The 26,631-nt window shown below is 37.7% G+C and overlaps 2 protein-coding genes across 2 annotated transcripts; one reads left to right on the top strand and one right to left on the bottom strand.

Moving 5' to 3' along the window:
* Positions 1–2,404: 2,404 nt before the first annotated feature.
* LOC110914470 (leucine-rich repeat extensin-like protein 5) lies at positions 2,405–2,959 on the top strand. The gene has a single exon (XM_022159257.1). The coding sequence runs from the start codon at positions 2,405–2,407 to the stop codon at positions 2,957–2,959; it is 555 nt and encodes a 184-aa protein (XP_022014949.1).
* A 14,751-nt stretch (positions 2,960–17,710) lies between these two features.
* Positions 17,711–18,733, bottom strand: LOC110912868 (probable CCR4-associated factor 1 homolog 11). Its single transcript, XM_022157697.2, has one exon. It carries the CDS (start codon positions 18,655–18,657, stop codon positions 17,833–17,835), a length of 825 nt encoding a protein of 274 aa, XP_022013389.1. The 5' UTR covers positions 18,658–18,733; the 3' UTR covers positions 17,711–17,832.
* Positions 18,734–26,631: the final 7,898 nt, after the last annotated feature.

Here is a 26,631-nt window from a genome sequence, read left to right as displayed (position 1 = left end):
TTGACTCGTAAACCCCCAAACTTGGTTTCTAAGAACCTTAGGACATTTACCAACATGGTAATGTCCTCGGATAACTTTGCGCTCGACCGAAAAGCCATGAAATTCGACGTTGACGCTTTTAGCCCCTCAAGTACGGTTTTGGCCATAACTTTCTCATACGTTAACGAAACTTCACGAAATTTTAACCACATATTCTAGTGAGTATATTTTAGCTTCTCAAAGCTTCGGGTCTGCCAAAAGTTCATTCAGAGGTATAAATTAAACATGTTGACACTTTTGGCCCCTATAGTTTGCAATTCCTCACTTTTGTGCAATTTCCACGTCGTATGATCCATGAACCACCCGTTTAAGGTTATAAACATTATGTAGGGTTATCATAGAGTCTATTTATCCATTGTTGACACTTTGGACCCTTACGTTCCACGGTTTTCACTGTTTGTCACTTTTAGTCCCTCTAAAGTATGTTTTTACATAACGGAACCTTATGACACGTGTCAAGACATTATTGGACGTAAATTTTCGAGGTGTTACATACTTTTTGACATGTTTTCAAAATATAAGTTTCGCCACGACTTTATTTACAAAATATCAGAGGTGGGATTTCACAAAATAAAACTTAGTAAATATATATTTAATATATATATTTTCCATAAATCACTTGATGCGTGTTTATGATTATTTTGTGAAGATACATAAATATTATTTTTAGAGTAAAAATAATATTATCGAATGTTAACGAATCCAAAATAATACGAACGCTTTCACGATAAATATATAAGTTACACCGGTAATTACTATTACCACTCGATCGTTAAAACGTAACTTACGCATTTTACGGAAATATTTATGCACGCGTATATTTGACAAAGTATTATTTTGGGAAAATTTTGTAAAGTAAAAATATAATACTTTTGAGAAAAATATTTATATTTTGGAGTTAGAAATAAATATATATTAAGTGAGACTTAATAATATATCACGAACGCACATGTATTAAATCCCCCATCCTTGGGAAGGAGAATAATTACCAAGTATATATACGGAATAGTTGTCTAACTATTTCCTAAAACGTAAACCATAAAGCTAAGGCACGGCTGTCCGTCTAATAGAGTTAGAACTTGTAGGTCATTGCACAGCTGCTTGCTTTCGGAGACATACTTGGTAGAGACGCACCGTTGTGAGTTCATGTTCCCCTTTTCTCTTAACTGTTTTCAGTTTTCTAAACTGCGGGGGTGAAATACATGTTACTTTGATTATGATTACTTTATACATGGTATGGTTAGCGTAAGGAGGGTTACTATTTAGATCATGTGAATGGGTAGGCGGAAACTTGAGGTCATTAATCCTCAGGGTAGGACCGAGGGGCAGGAGCGATAGATCTATTTGGGTGTAGCGAGCCCAGTCCCAGGCCCAGCATAACGGACCTCGGGATGACTTTGTACCCGGCGCATAAATCTGCTAGGTTTGAGCCTTCCTACTTGCATTTCACACATATCAATGGCCTTGCAAACCATTGGTGATCTCTTTTTCCTTATTTGCTACATACCAGGATTTTTATACAAACGAAGGTTTATTTACTCACTTACACATGAACTCGCTCAACATTATTGTTGATTTTTCAACTTAGATGTATTTCAGGGAATTAAAGAATCTGGCACGGTATGGCACGTTTTCCCCCTGCACTAGTACGAGGTCATCCGGGTTTAGGGAATGTGACTCTTTCTTGGACAAGTCACAGTCCTTAAACTGAGTTTGTGTTATGTTGATGTTTGTGTGTTGAACAATGTTTATGTTGTTAGGGTATGTTCCGTTAAAACAATGTTGTTGTTTTTGGATTTTAAAACTTAATTGAATGGATGATCTTGCATGATTTTATCTCATATAGCTTTGTTATGGTTAAGCTATGGTATTAAGAAGTCACACCAAATTAACCACGCTTCCGCAAAGCCAGGGTGTGACACCAACCCCAAAAGAAATCTATCTTTGGGCCTAACAAATGAGCATGAAAGGCCCGACCCAAAGAATCCTAGAGCTCAATTCAATTTACAACCTCTAGACTGTATCTCTCATAATGAGCCGAATGGCCCAATTGAGATGATAATACCATTCACAATACAACAAATTGGTTGCTACGGCCTGAATCTAAAAGTTATCACTAAAATCAGCACAACATACAACTTGTAATGCATAACTCATTACAAAGGATTGTATAACTTGTAATGCACAATATACATTATTGTTATGGGATGCAGAACTCATTTATATTATACATCATGAACTTTATAACACTCATTTAGATAGCGTTTGGTATCTAGGAAGGAGAGGTTGAATGAAATGGACCATTGTGAAGTAATGAAGAAAAGAGTGTTTGGTTGGTCAATTGAATGGAATCGTCCTTTCCAAAATGCATTTCATTCCCTCAAAATCGTTCCATTCATCCCCCTGTTTTTTTTTTCATTCCATTCCTTTTTCACCCTTCATTAACAACCACCACCCACCCACCACCACCGTCATCCGCCGTCGTCACCCACCTCCACCTCCGCCACCTCCCGCCACCACCCACCTCCGTCCCTGCCACCGCCATCGCCGCCACCCACTGTCGTCGCTGCCACCTCCAATCACCGCCACCAGCCACCTTCGATCATCGCCGCTGCCACCTTCGTCGTCGCCACCAACCTCGCCACCGCTATCTACCGCCACCACCTACCGCAACCGCCGCTACCACCTGCGATCACCGTCACCGCCGTTACCACCTCCAACCACTGCCGCCACCCACCACCGTTGCCACCCACCACCACCACTGTTGTCACCACCTGCCGCCATCCCCACCCACCACCACTGCCAACCGCCACTACTACAATGGACACCTATCACCACCCACCATCACCGCCCATCATTGACCACTGCCATCCAATTTTATTCCTTCGTCTGTTCTCGCATACCAAACAACAAAAAGTAATGATTCATTCTATTCTCACATGACAACCAAACAAGACATGGAATGGGAGTGATCCATTCCATTACCTCATCAATTCCATTCCTTCGCCCATTCCATTCCCTCGTCCATTTCATTACCTCATACCAAACAGATTACTCTCTAAGATTACTATATAAGAAAAATGTGATGACCCTCATGCAATAAAGAGTTGTATGGTACAATCCAACAATGCACTCTTCTGGTACAACCTATGATTCCCAAGTCCATGAGCTACTGTCCATTGTTTGTCTAGGGGATTACTGTATAAACACCAGAAGGTCAAATTATTGTTGCTTCTACTTTGCAATATGGCCTTACAATAACAATATTAAGCATTAATCAACAATATGTGCAAATATAATAGGAAGATGACCATCCCAAAGAATCACAGAAAAAAAGAATGTGCATGTACTAAGTTGAACATATTGCCTAGGTGTTTAAAGTGTATGATTAGCTAGTTGGTGGCCGGGGTAAAAAATGAGATGTGCCTAAATTGGAGCTCAGTTAACAAGTGAGCTCGAGAGTAAACTTCATATCCAAGTTCAATTAACCAGTTGGCAGGACAGCGGGCCTTGGGGGCGGTTGACCTCATGAAACTCTTGCCCTGCCTTAGGGATCCCCAATGTAAACTCCTTCTCCTAAGGTCGTGCATGGGGATTGCTAAGCTACTTTTTGGGCTGCGGACTTGTCAACCCCATTTAATGGTGGATGCGGCATCTCGTTTCGATGATAGCCTCTGGGAGGCCATAGAAGACATAGTTGTGGGTGGTGGCCCCTTCTTCGGTGACCTCCAATGGCGTCTAGCATCTCTGCCAATGTGTCTAGGTGGTTTGGGCCTCCTCTTAGCTCGAGATGTTGAGGTTTATGCCTTTGTGGCATTTAGAGCTCAGTCTTGGGAACTACATGATCATATCCTTCGAAACAATGGGGTTGTCGGGCTCGACCCGGACTATCAGCAGGCGCTCGAACTCTTAAATGTCTCTCTCCCGAACTTTAATATTAGCGGTTTCTCTAACAAGGACACCGCCCCCTTGAAGCCACAAATAACCTTGGCGAATACTCTGTTAGCAATTCTCTATCAATTCCAGGATGGATCATGAAAGATTTTGTCTTGAAATGCCGAGACTCGGAGAAATTTTTGATTTGTCATCTCGCCAAAAGGCGGTGCTTGAGTGCCTGAAGGGTCCCCATGCTCAGGATTTTTTGACCGTTATCCCAATTGAGGGGCTAGGACAATGCATGTCTGCAGTAGAATACAGAGCCATCCTTAAATACCGGTTGATAATCCCTATGTACCCAGAAGATGAAACTTGTACGACATGCCGTAAAGCTTGTATGGATAAATACGGGGAGCACGCAGTGCATTGTAAAGAGCTCCTTGGGTTCAAATATCGGCATGACTGGGTACGGAATGTTTGTAAATTACTCTGGAGATGGAAAAAAGTAACTGGAGTTGTGTTCATGACAACTATATGGCAAATTTGTAAGTCAAGAAATAATCTGGAATTCAACAACAAGGAGTCGATTGAAATCATGATGGAAGAAATAAAAGGGATACAGGATTATTAACACGTCGAGATCTAGCTTGTAAATTACTCATGAGCCAAGTTCAAGCTTTAGAAGAAGGCTAGAAACAATCTAAAGCTTAAAGGAGATCAATCCGAGTTGAAGCATAAGTTGGAGCTCATTTAAAAACGAGCGAGTGCTTGAGCCCGAAAGATAATCAGAGTGATTGTATTTTGTATTTTGTATATTGTATGAATGATAAAGGAGTACAAAGGATATAAATAGACTACACAATTACATATTAGTCCCTCTATTATATAAACATATCTAAACCTATAATAGTTGTCTAATATTCCCCCTCAAGCTAAGCGCGGGGAACGAGCTGTAGCTTCTCTCTTAAAATTGCAAATCGTTCAGAAGGTAATGGCTTTGTGAAAACATCAGCAATCTGATCATGTGTAGAGATAAACCGAACCGCAAGTTTCCCTTGAGCAACCTTTTCTCGCACAAAATGAAAATCAACTTCAACATGTTTGGTACGAGCATGAAAGATGGGATTGGCAGATAAATATGTGGCACCGAGATTATCACACCATAAGATAGGAGCCGACTTCACAGGGACACGAAGTTCACGCAGTAAAGAATCCAGCCAGGTAAGTTCAGCAACTGTATTAGCTAATGCTTTATATTCCGATTCAGTGGATGACCGAGAGACAGTACGTTGTTTTCGAGCTGACCAAGAGATGAGATTAGAGCCTAGATAGATAGCAAATCCCCCTGTGGAACGACGGTCATCAGGACAACCAGCCCAGTCCGCATCAGAATATGCTGTCAAAGACCGATAATGAGCATCTGTATAAGCATGCAAAGTGGAGCTAGAGGACCGACAGAAGAGGAGACCGTGATTTAGACTGCCCTGTAGATATCGAAGGATCCGTTTAACCGCGGACCAATGGTTCTCTGTCGGAGAGTGCATAAACTGACAAACTTTGTTTACAGCAAATGCTATGTCAGGACGTGTCAATGTTAAGTATTGTAGAGCCCCTACAATCTGGCGATACCGAACGGGATTATCAAAGCTTGGACTGTCACCAAGAGCCAGATGAACCGAGGGAGAACAGGGAGAATTAACAGGCTTAGATCGAGAAAGTCCTGCTTTGGCCAAGAGCTCCAAAATGTATTTCTTTTGAGAGAGGAGTAAATCAGGGCCCTTAGACTGAACTTCAATTCCCAGAAAATAAGATAGAGCACCCATATCTTGAATAGCAAAGATGGAACTCAGATTTTTTACCACACTGTCAATCGCGGCTGGATTGTTGCCTGCCAAAATGATGTCGTCGACATATACTAACATATAGAGAATAGTACCTGCAGATGAATAGATAAATAATGAAGGATCTGTCCTGGAACCTTGAAACCCCAAATGCTGAAGAGCATGAGACAACCACTGAAACCATGCTCGAGGTGCCTGCTTCAGACCATATAATGACTTGTGTAAAAGACATAAGTGATTCGGTCTAGTAGGATCTGTAAACCCAGGTGGCTGTCTCAGATAGACGGTCTCATGTAAATCACCGTGTAAAAATGCATTCTGCACATCCAATTGTCTAAGAGACCAGCCACATGTAACCGCTAGTGAAAGAACAACACGAATGCTGGTTGCTTTGACTACAGGGCTGAAGGTTTCATGGTAGTCAATTCCAGGTTGCTGGTTGAAGCCCTTGGCAACCAATCGAGCCTTATATCGAGTAATAGCACTGTTTTGATCCCGTTTAAGTTTATACACCCATTTGCAATCAACAACATTAGCATTTGATACCAGAGGGACAAGAGTCCATGTGCCATTTTTCATGAGGGCCTTGTATTCCTCAGACATGGCATGACGCCATTCAGGACTTTTGTTAGCAATGGTGAAAGTAGTAGGTTCAAGATCATTGGACCCTGTGGTGGTATGGTAGGCTCAGGGGTCGTAGCGGTTAGGTTTTTGTGGGTTTTGGCGAAGGTTGGCAGGACGAGGACGGGTGGGTAGTGGTGGAGAGTGTGATGTAGCTGGTGATTGGGCTATATTTGTGGGCTGAGTTTGAGAAGATTGTTGGGTCGGTTGTGGTGGGGAAGAGGTTAGGGACGATTGTGGTGGGGAATTGGGTAAGTCAGTGGATTGGTGTTGGGCCGGTGGTGGGGATGAGCTGGAAGTAGAGACTGCAGGTTCGGTGGTTGAGTCGGGAATGTCAGGTTTGTGGGAGGGAAAAGAGGAGACATAAGGCGAATGATCAGTGGGAGATGGAGTAGGTGATGGGATGGACTGTTGAGCAAAAGGGAAGAGTTGTTCATTAAAGCGAACGTGTCGTGCAACATATAAACGATTTGTGGCCAAGTCAAGACAACGATAGCCATAATGAGATGTACTATATCCCAGAAAAACACATGGTAAAGAACGAAAATCCATTTTGTGAGGATTATAGGGACTTAAGTGAGGATAACATTGACATCCGAAAACACGTAAGAAAGATAAATCAGGTGGGTGTTGAAATAAGTGTTCAAAGGGAGAGATTTTGGAAGCAACTCTGGATGGCATTCGATTGATTAGGTAAACCGCAGTGTCAAAGGCAAAGTGCCAAAATTTTTGAGGCACACCGGATTGAGCAAGAAGAGTAAGCCCGGTTTCCACTACATGTCGGTGGCGTCTCTCAACAAATCCGTTTTGTTCACTAGTGTGGGGACAAGAGAGACGATGAATGATACCTAGAGAGGTAAAAAAGGGAGAGAGAGGTCGAAACTCCCCACCCCAATCAGTTTGGACAGATTTGAGCTTGGTCATAAATTGTCGTTCAACCATAGCATGAAAATTTTTGAATGTAACACACACATCTGATTTATGTTTTAAGGGAAAAATCCACATATAACGAGTAAAATGATCAACACATAGTAAAAAATAAGAATCACCATTCAATGATTTAATTGGTGCAGGACCCCACACATCACAAAAAATTAAATCCAAAACATTATTACTCTTAAAAGTCGTAGGAAACAAAAGAAGTTTTGAGGATTTCCCCATATGACACGAGGTACAAGAGGATGACAAACTTTTATTACTAACAGGAAGTGAAAAAAGAGATAACATAGACTTCAATAGATCTGGATGTGGATGTCCAAGTCTTCGATGCCATGTATCTTGAGAAGCACGAACAGCAGAAAAGGCAACTTTGTGTAGAGGACGGATGGATGGCACACAAAGGGAGTAGAGCCCGTTGTTACTTGGACCCGTGAGGAGGGTTTTCCGTGTACACGTGTTACTTGGACCCGTGAGGAGGGTTTTCCGTGTACACGTGTCCTTCACAGCAAAAAAAAGTCGAGTGAAATTCAAAGAAAACATTATTATCTTGACAAAATTTTTGAACGGAAAAAAGGTTTCTTTTAAGTTGTGGAACATGAAGAATATCGGAAAGTGTAAAGGTTTTGTGTGGCGAATAGATTTTGGTGGAGCCAATGTGTAAAATGGGTAAACTTTCACCATTACCAACAAGGAGGGAATCCTTACCATAGTATCGTTCTGAGTGATCAAGGCCGTTGTGATCCATGGCAGAGTGACCATTGCATCCAGTGTCAGGCAGCCAAGTTGTTGAAGCTTGTGAGCGATAATCAGCAAAGTTTGCTGCTGCTGGTGCTGTCCTTAGGGTACTGGGATCCCGGTTAGGACAATGTGACGGGATGTGACCGATTCCACACCTGTTACAAGTACCAAAGACAGTGTTTTGATTAGATGCCCAGTTAAATTGTCCTCTGTTGTTACCATTGTTGTTGTAGGAGTTGTGGTTAGGATTGTTATTGTAGCGAGAGTTGCCACGTCCCCCACAACCACGATATGAAGAGCTCCGACCTCTACCCCTAGACCCATAGAAAGCCTGTTGCTGGGGCTGCTGTGATGAAGAAGATTGGGGCTGCACCTGTAACCCCAACTGAGATAGGAGCTGTTGTAGAGACTGAACTGTATCAGCTGGTAAGGACGGGGCTGTAGGTGGGGTTGAGGAACTTTTGCTGGTGACCGTGAATGCCTGAACAGAGGATGTGTCAGGTTTTTTTACCATGTATTCATGATCAGCAAGTAGTGCAAAGAGGTCAGAGAAAGGTGTAGGTGCAGAACGACCTACAATCTGAGATTTAAAGCCATCGTATTCATCACGAAGACCGGTCACAACCAGCATGACCAAGTCTTTTTCTTTGTAGGGTTCTCCTATGTTGGCCAGGGCATCAGCATATTGTCTGGCTCTGGTGAGATAAGCAGTAGATGATTCTTCTGGTTGCATCTGGATCCTGAGTAGTTGTGACTTCAAGGTGTATTCACGAGAGATTGAATGCGGGGCAAAAGCACGTTCCAAGGCTAGCCATAACTCCCTAGAAGTGGTGCCCTGAATATGCTGGAAGGCACTTTCAGAGATGGTGGATAGCAGCAGCATTCGTACATGAGCATCATTAGAAACCCATGTGGTGTGATTAGGGTTTGAACGGGTTGTAAGAGGTAAAGCAGCGTCTGTGTTAGGGACGGTTATCACAGGATCTGGGCAAGGAATAGTCCCATCAACGTAATCAAAAAGTTTGTTTGTGACAAGAAAAGGGTGTATCATAGTTTTCCAGTGACCATAGTTAGAGGGTGAGAGGGTAAAAGCAAACTTGTGGGAATTGTGACTGGTTTTCTCGGCTGTGGTAAATGGAGCAAGCAGGGCCATTGTTCGGTTGAAGAGATGATGCAGATTAGAAGGCTGCAGAAAAAAAAAGGTGACGGCAGTTAGGGTTTTTGGGAGCTGTGCTCTGATACCAAGATAATCAGAGTAATTGTATTTTGTATATTGTATGAATGATAAAGGAGTACAAAGGATATACATAGACTACATAATTACATATTAGTCCCTCTATTATATAAACATATCTAAACCTATAATAGTTGTCTAATACCGAACTTCATCAACCGATTTTGATCAGGATTTCGGGCTTAAACGCACATTACTTTTATAAATGTAACAATGCTTACATTTTTATTATATAATTACATAACAAAAATTGTTATATATATTATTAGAATTAATAAATAATTATATTTAAGTAGAAAATATATAAATAAATTAAATAATAAACGAGCTAAGCTTTAGCTTGTAAAATTAGTTATGAGCCAAGTTCAAGCTTAGACAAAAATGTTCTAAACGACCCTAGATTGAGCTCTCTGAAGTTAACTAATCATCCACTTAGCTTACAACCCTAGTAAAGGTGGATTCAATTGCTTTCAAGAAACTAACCCGGAATCAATTGCTCAATTGGATTTTCTTAGCTTGGAGTAGATCAGCCAAACAAATCATCTACAAAAGTAATTGTACCAATGCCCAATGGTCCTACTTCTCATATGTTATACCTCACATCAAAAAACCTACATCTGTTAGGCATACAATTTATTTCCATTTAGCCTATTCTTAACTAAATAGGCACCGGACCACCCAACTCTTTATAAAGTTTTTTTTTAGGATAATCACTCTAGGCATTTGACTAATATTTATTAACATTCTAAAACGCTACAGGAAAGATAAATAAACCATTACAGCTTTCATCGTATGGGAGTAACAAATAACTAATTAAAAGACATACTTGACTCACAGACAAGCAAGACGACAATCTCTGTTAAATAAACGAAACCAAGTATGCTCTTGCAGCGACACTCTCATGGAGATGAAGACATTCGCCTGCAAATATAAATAGAGGAACATGTGACCCTCGAGAAGCTATCCTGTAAATCAGCTGCCACATGATAGCATTAGCATGAGCTTCAGAAAAGTAGCCTCAAGAACACCAGAAATGCCTGGTGATTGCATGCTTCCGATGATCACATATTATCATTATTATTTTGTGGGATTCTACATCAGCAAAATATACTTAACACTATAGGGCCAATTTTGAAACCATATACAATGTGTATTATTAGTTCATAATTTGGACACGATGCTCAAGAAATCTTAATCCCGCATTGCAGGAGAACTTCAAAATTTTACCTTATAATGCTGCAGATATCTCAAGCAACGAGGCTAAATTAACAACCGGACTTTAAGCATGATCTAATGGCTACCTACCAATGCTTAATAGGTTCCAACTCCAAAAACATCACCGTGGAAACTATGAGCATGTTCTTATCACTTTTTAATTTATAACTTAGAAAATCAAAGAAGCCTTATAGAAAACATTTTGCTCAAAATATTAAAAAAGTGAGGAGGTAACATACAATTCATGTAGTTGGAAAAGAATTCCAAATTCAAATTGTTATGAACTAGTTTTTGCCCCGCCCGCGTTGCGGGGCAATAAGACAAATATTTCTCTCTCATAACATGTATGTCTGTACAGAGGGCAAAATCGGAATTATATTTTGAACAGGAGACGAAATCATGATTTTAAACTGAGAGCAAAATCATAATTTTGAGCTAAGGGGGAAAACATAATTTTATTTTGAACTGTGGGAAAAACGTAACTTTGAGCTGAGGGCAGAATCGTAAATTTGAGCTAGAGGAAAAAACAACATTTTATTTTTAACTGGGGGCAAAAACGTAATTTTAAACAGAGGGCGAAACCGTAATTTTAGACTGGGAACAAAATTAAAAAAGAGTTTTTGAACCGAGGGCAAAAGCGTATTTTGAGCTAGGGCAAAAGTATAATTTTATTTTGAGCTGGGAGCGAAAACATAATTTTAAACGAAGGACGAAAGCGTAATTTTAAACTGGGAATAAAATTAAATAAAAAATGAGTTGGTCCAATAGGGAAGTGACAGGCAGCTAATAATTTTGAGCTAGGGGGAAAACATAATTTTATTTTGAACTGGAGGCAAAAACCTAATTTTGAGCCGAGGGCAGAATCGTAATTTTGAGCTGGAGGGAAAAACAACATTTTATTTTGAACTGGGGGCAAAAACGTAATTTTAAACGGGGGGTGAAACCGTAATTTTAAACTGGGAACAAAATTAAAAATCAGTTTTTGAATCGAGGGCAAAAGCGTATTTTGAGCTAGGGCAAAAGTATAATTTTATTTTGAGCTGGGGGCGAAAACATAATTTTAAACGAAGGACGAAAGCGTAATTTTAAACTGGGAATAAAATTAAATAAAAAATGAGTTGGTCCAATAGGGAAGTGACAGGCAGCTAATAATTTTGAGCTAGGGGGAAAACATAATTTTATTTTGAACTGGAGGCAAAAACCTAATTTTGAGCTGAGGGCAGAATCGTAATTTTGAGCTGGAGGGAAAAACAACATTTTATTTTGAACTGGGGGCAAAAACGTAATTTTAAACGGGGGGTGAAACCGTAATTTTAAACTGGGAACAAAATTAAAAATCAGTTTTTGAATCGAGGGCAAAAGCGTAATTTTGAGCTAAGGGCAAAATTATAATTTTATTTTGAGTTGGGGGCAAAACGTAATTTTAGCTAGGGGCAAAATTATAATTTAATTTTTTAGCTGTGGACAAAACCGTAATTTTAAACGAAGGACGAAAGCGTAATTTTAAATTGGAAATAAAATTAAATTAAAAGTTGGTTGGTCCAATAGGAAAGTGCCAGGCAAGCTGCCTGGGACTATTCCTTTTTAGCTTGTAAATGTATAGTAGGATAATCAATTCACTTCTTGTTCATTCGGGTGCTAAATGCATATACTTCTATAGTTGAAAATAAAAGAGCCGCTAAACATATAGATTGTTGACTTAACATGCACTTAAAAGGGCAAGGCGAGCAGGCACACTTGTTTTAGGAAAACACTTCTAAATTGTTTATAAACTATAATTCATACAGGGAACGCATTCATTAATCTAACTACTAAAACACTTGGCATATATACTATGACTACAGGTAGTACAAAACAAACGGAACAAGTCTATATGGCCAGGTAATAATACAAGTATGCAGTATCCGATGACTCAGCAGAGTCCATTTCACAGATCACAATCAGATTATAAAACCCAAAAGGTTGACAAAAAATTAATGCTGAAGAAAGTACATAACAAAATTTACATCAGCAGCATAGATATGCAAAATGTAAACATGAGCTGCAGAGCAACAAAAAATGCAACTAAGAGAGTAACAAAATTTATATCAGCAGGATATAAATATATAAATATAAGAATAGACAAAAGCACATTAACAAAACTGCCATCAGTAAATCAAGAGCATATGTAGTTATGTACAACTACAAAGCACATAACTAAGAGAAGTCGGAAATAAAGAGGTTATCAACTACTAACTAGAAGTTGAAGGCCCAGGTCGTTGAAGATCAAACAAAACGATTTTGGAAAGTGGAGACTAACCCGTCTCGTGACTCATTATTAAAATAATTAGACACAGGATTAAGTTCAAGAGTGAACACTAGTGTATCTGTGAACCGAGCGAACTAATCCTGGCCATACACGTGCGTAAATCAATTGTCAGGATTTGATGATGAAATATACTAGTGTATGTTACGATTTGATGATGAAATCTTAGCCATATACGTGTGTAAACAGTGGCCAGGATTTGTTCACTCAGATCGCAAATACACTAGTGTTCACTCTAGAACCCATACTATATAACGCAAGTAATGGTTTATAAAATCCCTATATAAACCAAACAAATCCTAATCCTAATCCTAATCCTAATATAACTCAAACTAAATTAAAACAAATCCCAATCCTAATATAACTCAATTGAACGACAATTAAAACTCTTGATAACCTTCATCTTCTATTTTTTTTCTCCAACAGAAGTAACAAATGCCAGCAACTAAGACTCACTCGCACACACACACACACATATATATAAGTTGCCGGGAATCAGAAAAAATAATTTACTTACAAGAGGTTAAGGAATAAGAACATCTTACACATAAAGGGAAAAGAACATGAGAAGGAACATGAAGTCATATGGTCATTCAGAAAAAGAATATGAGAAAACAACAACAGAAGTATTGAACAGAGCAAACATAAGTTAATTTCCAGTTTAAATGTAGGTTAAGTCGGGCAAATAGGAGTTCAGTGCATATATAAGAACTACAGTGAACAGACCATGGTTTAAAAAAACGGCCGAGGCGTCCGTGCTGAGGCGCGCCTCGAGGCGGAACAGAGCATAATCATATATGAGGAGGCGCCTAAGGGACACATATTATACGTACGCCTCAGTGGTGTGAGGCGCACGTTTCGTTTCGAGGCGGAACTATTTTGTCGAGGCGTACGTGTATGTTTTAGGCGGGATAGATTAGGGTTTTTTTAGGTGCCAAACTTATTGGCGGCAATAATAAAACTAGCGCGACTTTTTTTTGTTTCTTTAAATATCTTTATAGGGTTGATCAGTATCTACATCCAAAAACACAAAATCCCATCTGCAATCTTGAAATCGTGATTCTTCTTCAATCTTCAATAGAGGTAAGTTTTCTTTAATGCTTTGTTTAATCGGTCATTCTTAATAATTGATGATGATTGTTAATTGATTTATGGCTTATTTTATGATACTTGCTGCTGTTAATTGATTCTGTTATGGCTGCTTTTGATGATTGTTAATTCATTCTCAATGCTTTGTTTAATCGATCATGAATAAATATTGCTGCTGTTAATGTTTTTTTCTGCTTTTAATAATACTTGCGGCTGTTAATGATTCTGAACTTCCGATTATTGCTGTTGTTCTTGTTTTAATCTGAACTCTGATGTTAATGATTCCGATTATTGCTGCTGCTAGTCTTGTTTTAATCTGATTCTGATGTTAATGATTCCGATTATTGCTGCTGTTCTTGTTTTAATCTAATTCTGATGTTAATGATTCCGATTATTCTTGTCGTTCTTGTTTTAATCTGATTCTGATTATTGCTGCTGCTAATGATTCCGATTTTGCTGCTGTTAATAATACTTGCTGTATAATCCTGTATTCTGTATATTTACTGTAGCTGTTCCTGTAATCCTGTATTATGTATTCAGTTTATTCGTTTAGATAATATTTGATGTATAATACTTGTTGTATAATACTTGATGTTCCTGCAATCCTATGTTGTTTAATCTGTACAGAATGTGCTGTTAAATGTGTATGATAATCTGTTTAAATGTGTTGAATCTTTTTTATGTTTTAACTATTGCATCTAATGAAATTTGATGAGAAAACTCTTTTTTTGATGTTATATTTATTTATTAATACCGCCTCGGCCTTACGCCTCGTGAGGCGAAGGGAAAACGCCTTGAAACTCGTTTTCGTTTTTTTAAACCTTGGAACAGACGTAACTGAAAACAGGGATATAGACAAGAGACTAAGGGCATGTTTAGCAAAATTATCTATGACTTTATGTGTGAGCTGTAGTAAAATGATATAAAAAGGAAACACACACAAAAGGCTCAAATGGCAAACACGATTAAAATACTAACACACACAAAAGATTACTGGAAGATAAAATGCCTAAAACAGATCAAACGTAGGACTTCCATCAAGTCATCAAAAATTCTCAAAAGAATAATTAGTGAAACATGGTATAAAACAGGCATATGTAACAAACAAAAACCATAAATAGATTATTAGCAGCTAAATTCATATTAGAAAGAAAGACTAGAACTTAACAGCTCTGTTGATATGCTACTCTACTAGGATTTTTAATAAGAAAATGCAACTAAGAGGGTATAACTAAATTGACATCATCGGCATATATACAAGAACAGGCAAAAGCTCATTAAAAAAATTTCATCAACATAAACATTAACACTTACTAAATGGGTAAACACAAATTTTCATAAATAAATCAAGACACACACACTTACTAAAAAAAAGCACATAAACATTAAGAACATATCATTCACATTCAATTAAGAAACAAATAAGTATCAAAGTCAGAATAAAGAAGTTACCAACTACTAGCTAAAAGTAATGGAAGTCAGCAAGAGAGCAACTAAGAAACATATTTATGAGAACCAGAAAAAAGAAGTAACTTAGCAGAAGCAAGAAAATTAATCCATCATACATAAAAAAGAAATGGGAATACTGAACAGGATATAAAAAAACTTACTAGAATCCAAAGAGCAACCGATCAAGCAGTCTCCTGTACCGAGCTCACCTGCCATCAAATGAAGCGCACCACCCATAGCCTGAGGTCGCCTCGCGCACAACACAGGACTTTACAAGTTGTACTTGGCTCCAGTGTTTTGTAGATCATAGTTACTGTTGTACAGGTATGCTTTCAGGTGTTTTTTTCTTATGAAACAAGCACTTATTCATTACTTTTTGAGAATAAAGTCTTTCGGTAATTTAACTATTACCAGTGCCAAATCACAGTCAAAAGGGTTATGCAGATTATAATAAAAATAGTATTCAAGCTCTGATGTTGTAGTTTGAAACAAGGTTTAAAAACACGGAATCGAGTTTCGAGGCGTTTTCCCTTCGCCTCACGAGGCATAAGCCTCGAAGCGAAACGAGGCGTAACTAATAAATAAATATAATTTTTATATATCTTATAAAAAATAAAATAATACTTCAAAATTCTAATAAATACTTCTAGAATTCATTGGGCCAAGTCAAAATTTCTTGATTTATAGGAATGAGCGCAAGTTTAAAAAAGAGCCCAAGTTTTAAGAAAGAACCCAAGTTTATAAAAACTCACGTCAACTTCTTCAGACCTAATCGTCAACTAAGAGGGTGTTTGGGATTACGTTTTGAAGTGATTATTTGATTATTGCGTTTGTAAAACGTAAATAATCTAAAAAAGTGCTTGGATGAAAAAGTGATTATCTGCCTCCAAAACGCAGTTTTGGAGAAGCATGTACCTACATGCTTTTTCAAAACGCAGTTTTGAAAACGCAACACCAAACACCCCCTAAAAACCTCTCCACTCTCCATCCAAAACCCTAATTGTTGATACAGCCGTCATTCCATATGCTTTGTTTCTTCTGGACCGTCCACGCTACATGTCCATCTGCAGTGGTTCTTCTTCAGTGCCGCACCTGGTAAGCATCAGTTGTTGTTACAGCCGTCTTCTCCAATGAACAAAACCCTAATTCTCCGGTTCCCATCGGAAACGCACGCCTCTTCATAAACGACTGCCTCTGCTAGATACGACCCCCTCGGACCAATGAGGCGTACGTATAAAAATAGCCTGCAAGGCGCCACCTCAAAAATGATTTCTTCCCGCTTCGCCTCGAGGCGCGCCTCAATACGGACGCCTCGAACGTTTTTTTAAACCATGGTTTGAAACAACAAACTCTTGTTAGTTGTTACTGATAATGCATCCAGTTATCCAATCCATATCAAGAACTACAGCAGCAACTTTTTTTTTTCAAAAATATAGAAGCACTTCCATTGATATTAATATGTATTCTGCCTAAAGATGTAAATATATATTCTGCTATATTTCAACCCTTAGCCACTAAAAGGTCATATGTCAAAACAGTAAATCTATGATAAAGTGTCAACAAAAGATTTTTAAAACAATTTAATTTACTAACAGAGAGATTTTAGGGTCTGTTAGCATTTAGAACGGTATAACGTACCATGTATCATAGTTATTAAAGCGAGCGCCCCGGGGCGCCTAGGCGCAAATAAAGCCCCGGGCCCAACAAATCGCCCTAAGTGCGCCTCGCGCCTTTAATAACTATGCCATATATAAGACACTTTTTCATGCACCGACAGACTACTTTCAAAACATAGGTTAATTTCCAGTTTAAATGTAAGTTAAGCCAAGTCGAGGCAAATGAGACACAGGACACTAGCACCCCCACCCACGTATCCAAAAAAAAACATCTTTGTAAGTTCCGCAAAATAAATAGAACACTTTACCAATAGCAAGTATACCTGATAGAAACCATAAAGCTGTTGTTAAAAGGAACTATTGTGCCTTGCAACAAGGTTCTACAAAACTCACTCTAGCATAAAAAACGATAATACCTTTTCAACTCCGAACGCAATATCAGAACAGCAATACATCCATCCAAACTTTTGATAAACCATAAAACGAATTGATTTATGTTTAGAAATATAGTGTAGTGTGTGCTTCTGTTATATCCAGGTTGCCCCTATCTTACTTCCAGTTGAAGATATGAACTAGCAAGACATACTATATGTGTTCCTCCTCAATGAGAACACTCCCCAAGGGACCCATATACCTAATGTTTCCAAGGGGAACATCAGAACGCCCCGAAGCTACCCACATTAGCTAGCGACTCATATATTTTGAAAAAACCACACAACAAGATTACTGGAACAGTAAAACAGGCATATGTAAATAAAAACGAAATAATCGATTAATACCAGCTAATTCATATTAGAAATACTAGAACTTTACATCTGTCGATTTGCAACTAAAATTCTTAGCAAAGAATTCTACAAGCTAGCTAGCATCTCAAACAACTTCAAGCCCATAAAGCACACCAGCATACTTCTCAAACCCACCATTACACAACCCCCTAATCTTCTCAAACGCATGCCACGTCAGCAAGCTATCCGAACCCGCCTGATGACACTTCCCAACCGCCCGGTCCACCTCCAACGTCTTGGCCACCCGGTCCAACCCCCCATACAAACTCTCGCAGTACCTCATCAGATGCTTGACATCATAAACCCTAGCCCCAAAAAACACATTCAACAATTCCAAAAACCGAGTCAACTCACCCGGCAACACTCGTCCAGTCAGCATCTTCACCAAATAACCAAAATCATAACCGCTATGAAACGTCACCCAACTCACATGTTCATTACACACCAACCCTGACGTCATCATAAGTTCCGAAAATTTGACTGAACAAATCCCTAATTTTTTATTTTTCTCAAAATCAATACCTTGACGCTTTAGTAGTTCAATGGAATCGGAAGCGTGCTGATCACGTGACGGGTCGAAGTCGTTGAAGTTGAATTCCCAAATGTAACGGCAGTTAGGGTTTCCGAGATCTGGAAGGTTGCCGTTAGCGTCCGTTAGGGTTAGACCGACTTGAATGAGTTTTAAAACGTCGACGTTTGATTTTAAGAGGAGGTAGTGGTCGGTGGGGCTGTGGTGGTGGTGGAAGTGGTGGTGGTTAGGGCGGTTGACGACGCCGGGGAACTCTGTGTCCATGGAAACGAAGGGGTAATCGTCGATGATTGAGGAGATTGTGCGGAATTCGGTGTCGATGTTTTGTGCGAAGACGGATCTGATGGTGATTTGTGGTGACGATGGTGTGGTGGTTGACATGGTCGTCACGGCGGTGGTTGCAGAGAGAGAGAGAGAGAGAGAGAGAGATGCGGTTTTTGATTTTGAAAGTGGGGGTGGGGTGAGTGGGAGGTTAAATAGACCAAGGTGTGAGGTACGTGCTGGTGCTGGTATAACTTTTTTTTTTTTTTTTTTTTTTTTTTGATAGTGATTAAAGTTTATGTTTTTTTGTTAGTTGTAACTTTTGTTATTCTTTTTAAGCTTTAATGGTTTTAGGTCGGTTTTTTTTAATTATGGAAATTGATTTGATTTCCATAGTTTGATTTGAGGTTCAATTAATATTTTGTGATATGTTTTGAGTTTATGAATGTGTAATTAATAATTGTGTTTTATCAACTTATCAAATGTGCAATCAGCATTATTTTACTTTTATTTATCTTTTTTTAATCAGTATTATTTTACTTTAATTTATTTTTTTTCTTATAAATAATGTGAGATCAAATTGTAATTTTTACATTTATATTTATTAAATGGTTTTATAAAAAGTGGCGTGTTAAATAATAGTTTTTCTTACAGCATGAGATAACAAAACAATCTAAAAACCCTCCCGAATAAAACATTAAATTTTACTTTGCTACTTCCGTAGTCGTGGTCATGGTCTTGACATGTAACAAAACTTGTCGTGATTTTACTCTATTAGCATAGACAGGTAACTCACAATCGAGCATATTATAGCATCTCAGATAAAGAAGGTGCAGACGCTCACTTTTTCTCAATGTTGAGATCCCTCACATGTACCCCCCCCCCCCCATACACACACGCACGCTCCACCCTCTCTCTCTCACACACACACACACATTTATTATCGACGGACAAATAATTGTCTCACTCTTCTAAATATATTTTTGACACGTCATGATAATCACGGACACCCACGTGCCCCCTCATCAGGATGCTAGGATTTATTTTTATTTTTATTTTTTTGTAAATGAGTCAATCATAACCTATGTTATAATTCTAATATAATATTTTTTTAATAAATTTATTCGTAAAAAAAAACAATACCACATTCAAGATTAAGTACGTGATTATTTGGTGAAATAATTAATACCAACAATTCTATTTTTTAACGGATTAAATTAACATTAAATCCGTTTTCGATGGGGCTCGAGCCCTTGATCTCAAGGAGAGCAACACCTTAGGCTTCTGGGTATGGGGACCGTCCCCGGATAGTTCCGGAACGGCGCCGACCCAAACACCGTGCCGCCCCCAGGCTTTGTCCTTGGCGTCGAGTATGGACGTTGGGGATGATCCACAAGAAGACAAAAATCTACCATTTCCCTCTCACACACACCTATATATACAATATATATACATATACATTTTAGGTCCATCCTCCCATTTCCATACCTCCATCCTCTTTACCCCATCCACATGCCCATCCTACGTGGCGCTTACGTGGCGGACCATCCTCCAAGGGAGGACCATCACCATATCATGTAGCCTTAATGCCAATGATTTTGCCAGTTGGACTCAACCCCCACCTACCGACAATTCTATCTAGTTTTTAAAATATTAAATGATAAATAAACACTTGGTTATGATTAATAAATGTTTATTCATCGATTTAATTTAATATTTGGATGAAAACATCTAACTTCTAACTACTATAATAAAAGAAACCAACTTTTGGACATGTGTCATTCATTGAAGGTATACTTAAATTTATATTTATCTAAATAAATAAATAATAAATTAATATTAAATCTTATTATACTTTAATAAAATATTATCCTCAAATCTAAATTGTTAATTTAATATATTTTTAAAACAAATACCTCTCTTATCTACTTATCTTATATTAAATATATAAATAAATAATAAATTAATATTAAATGTTATCCTAATTATTTAAAAACATAACTTTTTTTTATTATTTGGTATACAAAATTATGTTTATTCAACTCGAATAAAACGCGAGGTTTTTAATGATATAATTTTTTTTATTATTTGTTAGATTTTTCAACCAGACTATACACGGGTTTTTTTAAAGATACGACGTTTTTAGTATTTAATATACAAAATTACATTTATTTAGGATATAATTTTTTTTATTATTTGGTAGATTTTTCAACCCGACTATACACGGGTTTTTAAAGATACGATATTTTTAGTATTTAATATACAAAAATACATTTATTTAATCTGTGTAATACACGTGATTTTTAAAGATATAACTCTTTTTTATATCTATTCAACACGTGTAATATACGGGGTTTTTAAGGATGTAATTTTTTATTATTTGGTAGATTTATTCAACCCGATTATACTCGGGTTTTTTAAATATACGACGTTTTTAGTATTTAGTATACAAAATTACATTTATTTAATTGGTGTAATACACATGTTTTTAAAGATATAACATTTTGATTATTTGATATATAAAATTACATTTGTTTAACCCATACAATATACAAGGTTCATAAAAATATAAGTTTTTATTATTTAATATATAAAATTACATTTATTTAACCCGTGTAATACACGGGGTTCTAACCTAGTTCATGTGATATGTTTTATGTGAAATTTATGATATAAATACATATTAATTTAAAATTTGAAAATATGTGTGTATATATGTTGAATTCCAAAATATAAATAAAAAAACTTTGATAAAGTGAATTATAAAATTTGTTTACAGTTTCAAAAGAATCACTAAAAATTCAAATCATGTGTGTATATTATAAAATTTCAAATCATGTGTGTATACGATGATCCGAATCAAATACGAATATTAAGAAGTGTGTGAAACATATGAAGTAACATAGACCTTTGATCGGAGAGGAAAAATAAATGTCTAAGATACAGACGTTGGCAAATATTTAATTAGTTGGAAACTAGGAATTAAATGGAACTAGTTTTTCTTGACGTCACGTACTCTCGCGTTACGGTGAAACCGAACAAATAATAATGTAAAATAGACGTGATTTGAAAATAAAGTATATTGTTTGGAAAGTCAAACCATAAGAACGGTTTAGTTTATCATCGTACAATTTCATAATACCAAATAAATACTTTATTTTGAATACAACTTCGTTTTTAACAAAACTTATAACGGAATGTCAGGGAAAAATCAACCAGAACTACGTACTTAAGTTTTTAGAAAAAAGTTATAAATGTAAATTATTAGCGAAGTATCAAATTAATCGATAAATTAATTTATCTTCTAAACAAAGAAAAGAGAATTATTAAAAAATGATAAAGGAAATAGATGGTTTTAAAAAGGTAAAAAAATATTAAAAACATGTTATTAAAAGTAAATATAATAATAAACTATTATAATATATTAAATAAAAAATAATAAAAAGCTATATATTATTATAAAAATAAAGTTACTATTCATCGTCATTCATCAACAATAGTTTCTCGGCATTAAAAAATCTTCGTAAACTAAATCACACGTGTATATGTTGACATTTAAGAGATATGCAGTCAAGAAAATCAAGGGCAATGGTGATATATATGCGGATTAGACACCAAAAAAAAACACTCAACAAATGGCTACAATTTAAGAATGTGTTTAGTGACGGCATCAGATTCCTAATTGATGGAGAAAGCTCTGGTAGCAAGAAAAGCTGCTTCTTGGAGGTTGTCAACTGTTTTCGCTCGACGATTCCATTCTGTGACAACCGGTAATTTACGGATCTTAATTACGTAATTAACAGAGGATTAACGCAATAATAATTAGTGTTTACGACGCAAATTAACTTAATTAGGCCTTTGGAGTGCCAGGAACGTCTATACGACTTTACAATGCGCGGACGATGGTTTACGGAAAAATCTGCTGGGTGATAAGCGACGACGGATCGAAACCGTACAGAATACTGACAACACCGACAAATATGGATGCTACACGAAAATTTTTAAGCTTATGGAGTTTAGGTCGCGATACGGTGTCTCATAGGAATTGCGGGCCACCTACACACGAGACGGGCTTGTGGGCCCTGGGCCCAAGCCTAAACCTACACATAATATATTAATCTTTACTACAAGATTTTTATTTGCTTGTGAATCTTTCCAAAAATCTCTTCAAGATATGAGTAAAATCCTAACAAAATCTTGCCTAAAATCTCATCAAAGGATTCAAAGGGCATTAGTGTCTCAAAAGGGTGGAACACAAGATCTCTACAAAAGATCTTTAACTATTATGATAAAACGTAGACCTGAATGAAATGTAAATACACAATAGACATAAAAGTCATTGTGGTCTATAAATACATCCACTACTTATACATTCACAAACAACACACATAAAATACCATTCTCTCTCTATTTCATAAACAACACAGAGGAATCACCTTCCTCACAAACAAAAAAAAACCCCCAATACAGCCAAACCCCCACCTCTCGATCTCCTCTCCCTCTCCGTATGAACTCCGGTGACCGGAGTTTAGTCCGACCGGCCGACAAAGCACACCCCTCCTCGGTTCCCCACTCCGGCGGCGACACCCCCCCTCTCCTCTTCCTCGATGACAAGAACAGGCCACCACCACCATCATCGGGTGGTGGTGAGCGATGGCGTCTGGTGGTGGTGCAAACACAGAGACGAGACGGAGAGAGAGAGCTGAAGAGATGAGAGAGAAACGAGACGGAGAGAGAGAAATGTAGAGAGAGAGAGATGGTGGCGCGTGGCGGCACGTGACGGCGTGGTGTGGCGGCAATCGGAGCTGCAGAACCAACGGGTTCTGTCCGGTAAACAGGCTTCAACCATCATTTTCTTTTGACCTGTTTCGGTTCAGTTTAAGTGATTCAAAGTTTGGTTCGGTTCATGTTTGACTCGGTTTTCAGGTTCGGGATTTAAAGGATCAGATCTGTGCTCGACTCAGTTCGACTCGGTGAAATTTAGCGCGACTCGGTTCAACTCGGTGCTATTCGACTCAACCCAGTTCAACTCGATTTGACTCGGTCAAACCGAGTCAACTCAGTCAACTCGGGTCAATGGGTCAGACCTGGTGTGGTTCGGGTTCAGCTCGAAACGGGTCCAATGCGGTCAGATTTGTTGTGGCAGAAGCGGTTTGAGTTGACTCGGTCAACTCAGCGAGTCGACTCGGCCCAACTCAGTCAACGAGAGCTGACTCGGTCAACTCAGACCCGGTTAACTCAGTCCGCTGTTCGACGCGAGAGTTTTGGTAAAAATTAACGTTACGATTATTTTGTTATTTTTAGTGTTAACGTTACGTGAACGAGCTCGAACCAACGTGAATATAGTTTACATCTCTTGATATATTGACAAAGTAAATATATTATGTTTGAATATTGATTGAATTTTGGTAAAAATAACGGCAACTTGGTTGTCCGGGGCATCCAAAAACAGAGGAAACTCTGCCCGTTTTTCGAGAAAACCCGTAAAATAAAACGAGTTTTATTATAAAAACGTGCTTTTCTTGTAAAACGACAACTATTGTTATAAAGCGACTTTTACGAGATACAAATATAAAGTTCCTTCGACAACGACTTACAACTTACGAGACACAACGATACGGAAATTATTTTGACAACAAAAATAAATATAGTTATTATTATATTTATTTCAAATAAACTCGAATCCTTTATAAATAAATATAGCATATTTATTTCAAATATCACGCGACACGATTTCGCCTTATAAAATAAATATAGTTCTTATATTTATTTCATATATCATACGACAAATAAAACGAGTTCTTTTATAAAAATAAATATAGTTACCTATTTATTTTCAAATACAACTCGAGGATTCTTTTGTAGAATGAGTATAACTCTTTTCTATTCATGTCAAACGCCTTAACGGCATATGTATATATTTATAAGTTTCAAAACGCGATATATAATACAAGTCTATTATATATTACTTTCATACGAATATTCCTATATATATCAACGTACGACTTCATAAAATGAAGCTAAACGAATATAACTTATTCATTTTCGTTAAGATAACAACTTACGTCAAATCATTCAGTTAACGATTCGGTAGAGCTCGGTAACACGTGGTTACCGTTCTTGCTTAGAAACTTATTAGATATTCCGTGTTAGGAATACTGTAGAATGCACGCTAGCAAGTCGAGCCTTGGAAACGACATCAAGAAGTCGTAAATTAGCTAGCTTTGCACAGGAATATTCAGGCGAGTTCATAACCCCCACTTTTTACTACTGTTTTACATTCTTTTTTGTAAATGTTTTCGGGGTGGAAAGACATGCACAATTTTCAGAAACATACAAAGTTTTGAACAAACGCAAAACTCGTATTTCTAAATCATATCACGAATGGATTTCGAGGAACTCAAATGATTTACGAAAGGTTTATACTAAACATACCGGTTTTTACAAAACAAATGCTTATTTTCGAAATATGAATAATTTTTCATAACTAAGGAGTCAGTCAGGGTGGCTGGGAAGGTTCAGTCAGGGTGGCTGGGAAAGTTCAGTCAGGGTGGCTGGGAAAGTTCAGTCAGGGTGGCTGGGAAAGCTCAGTCAGGGTGGCTGGGGAGGCTCAGCCAGGGTGGCTGAGGTGGAATATATGTTACAGTAATTACGAAAAATTTTTACATGGTATGGTTAACGTAAGGAGGTGTTATACGATCATGTGAGTGGATAGGAACAACATGGGGCCATTAGTCCTCATGGAGGGACCGAGGGACAGGAGCGGTAGATCTATCTGGGTGTAGCGAGCCCAGCCCCCGGCCAAACTAGAAACGGACCGTGGGGTGACTTTGTCCACATACTTTGCCGTGGCGAAATCTGCTAGGTTTGAGTCTCCCTATTTGCACTTCACATATGTCAGTGGCCTTGCAAACCATTGGTGATCACAAGTCCTCTTACACTGCTACATACCAGGGATTTTATACTTACGGAAACTTCTTGTTCATACAAATTAACTACCATGTTTTATGCAAATACAAAGAATTATGGGGGTATGGAGTCAAAGTCAGGGTGGGCATTGACGGTTATGCGAACATTACAAAGACAAGGCTTTACAAATACATGGTTTTATGAACATAACGTGTTACAAACACAACGTTTCCATATAACTTGGCAAGAAAATGATTTTTAAATTCATTTTCTCAATACTATTTCAAAAACCGGTTACCAAAGATTTATTTCAAACCTTTCACAACTCAAAAGATTTATTTCAGATCTTTTACAAACAAACTATGAACTCGCTCAACTTTATGTTGACTTTTCGCATGTTCTTTCTCAGGTTGCATTTCTAAGACAAAGCACGGTTGGAATAGGAGGACCATGAAGAGTCGAGTACTTAGTGGGTGTTCAGTTTCTCGAAAGACTTAGTTTATTTGCTTCCGCTGTGCAATGAAGATACCAGTCCAGTCACGCCAATGCTCTGATAATTTTGGGGTGTGACACATTCTTGGGTCGTTGGTTTGGCCCTTGTTCCTGTAACTCGAATCATAGCCCGGTATATAGAGGAACAGGATCAGGAGAGAACGTCTCAAAGTGTGAGAACAGTGAGAACGATTCTCAGCCACAAGATCTTAGTGGTTTGTGGCTGAGATTGATGCGTTGGCATTTTTGTAAATAATAGGGGTCATGGAACTACCAGAAAGGGTAAAATAGGAAGATCCAAACAAAGGTGCACATGCTAATCACATGCCATTTTCCCCCATCATATTTAAACGACAATAACTTTTTTATACGTGATTATTTTTCGAAAAAAATTACACCATAAAACTCAACATTTTTTTATCTTTCCAACGAGTATACTATTGATATACTTTTCAAAAAAAAAAATTAACCAGGTTTTATGGTGTTTTAGACTAGGTATTTTTATGGCGTTTTTCTGAACTAGATGTTTTTATGGCGTTTTTCTGAACTAGATGTTTTTATGGCGTTTTAACTAGGTATTTTCATGGCGTTCTTCTGAACTGAGTGTTTTATGGCGTTTTCAACTGAGTTTTTTCATGGTGTTTTTCTGAACTGGGTGTTTTATGGCGTTTTTAACTGAGTATTTTAATGGCG

The sequence above is a fragment of the Helianthus annuus genome, chromosome 15, assembly GCF_002127325.2.
Source record: "Helianthus annuus cultivar XRQ/B chromosome 15, HanXRQr2.0-SUNRISE, whole genome shotgun sequence".
In the NCBI taxonomy this organism is placed as follows: domain Eukaryota; kingdom Viridiplantae; phylum Streptophyta; class Magnoliopsida; order Asterales; family Asteraceae; genus Helianthus; species Helianthus annuus.
This window is presented reverse-complemented; position numbering and strand designations above follow the sequence as displayed.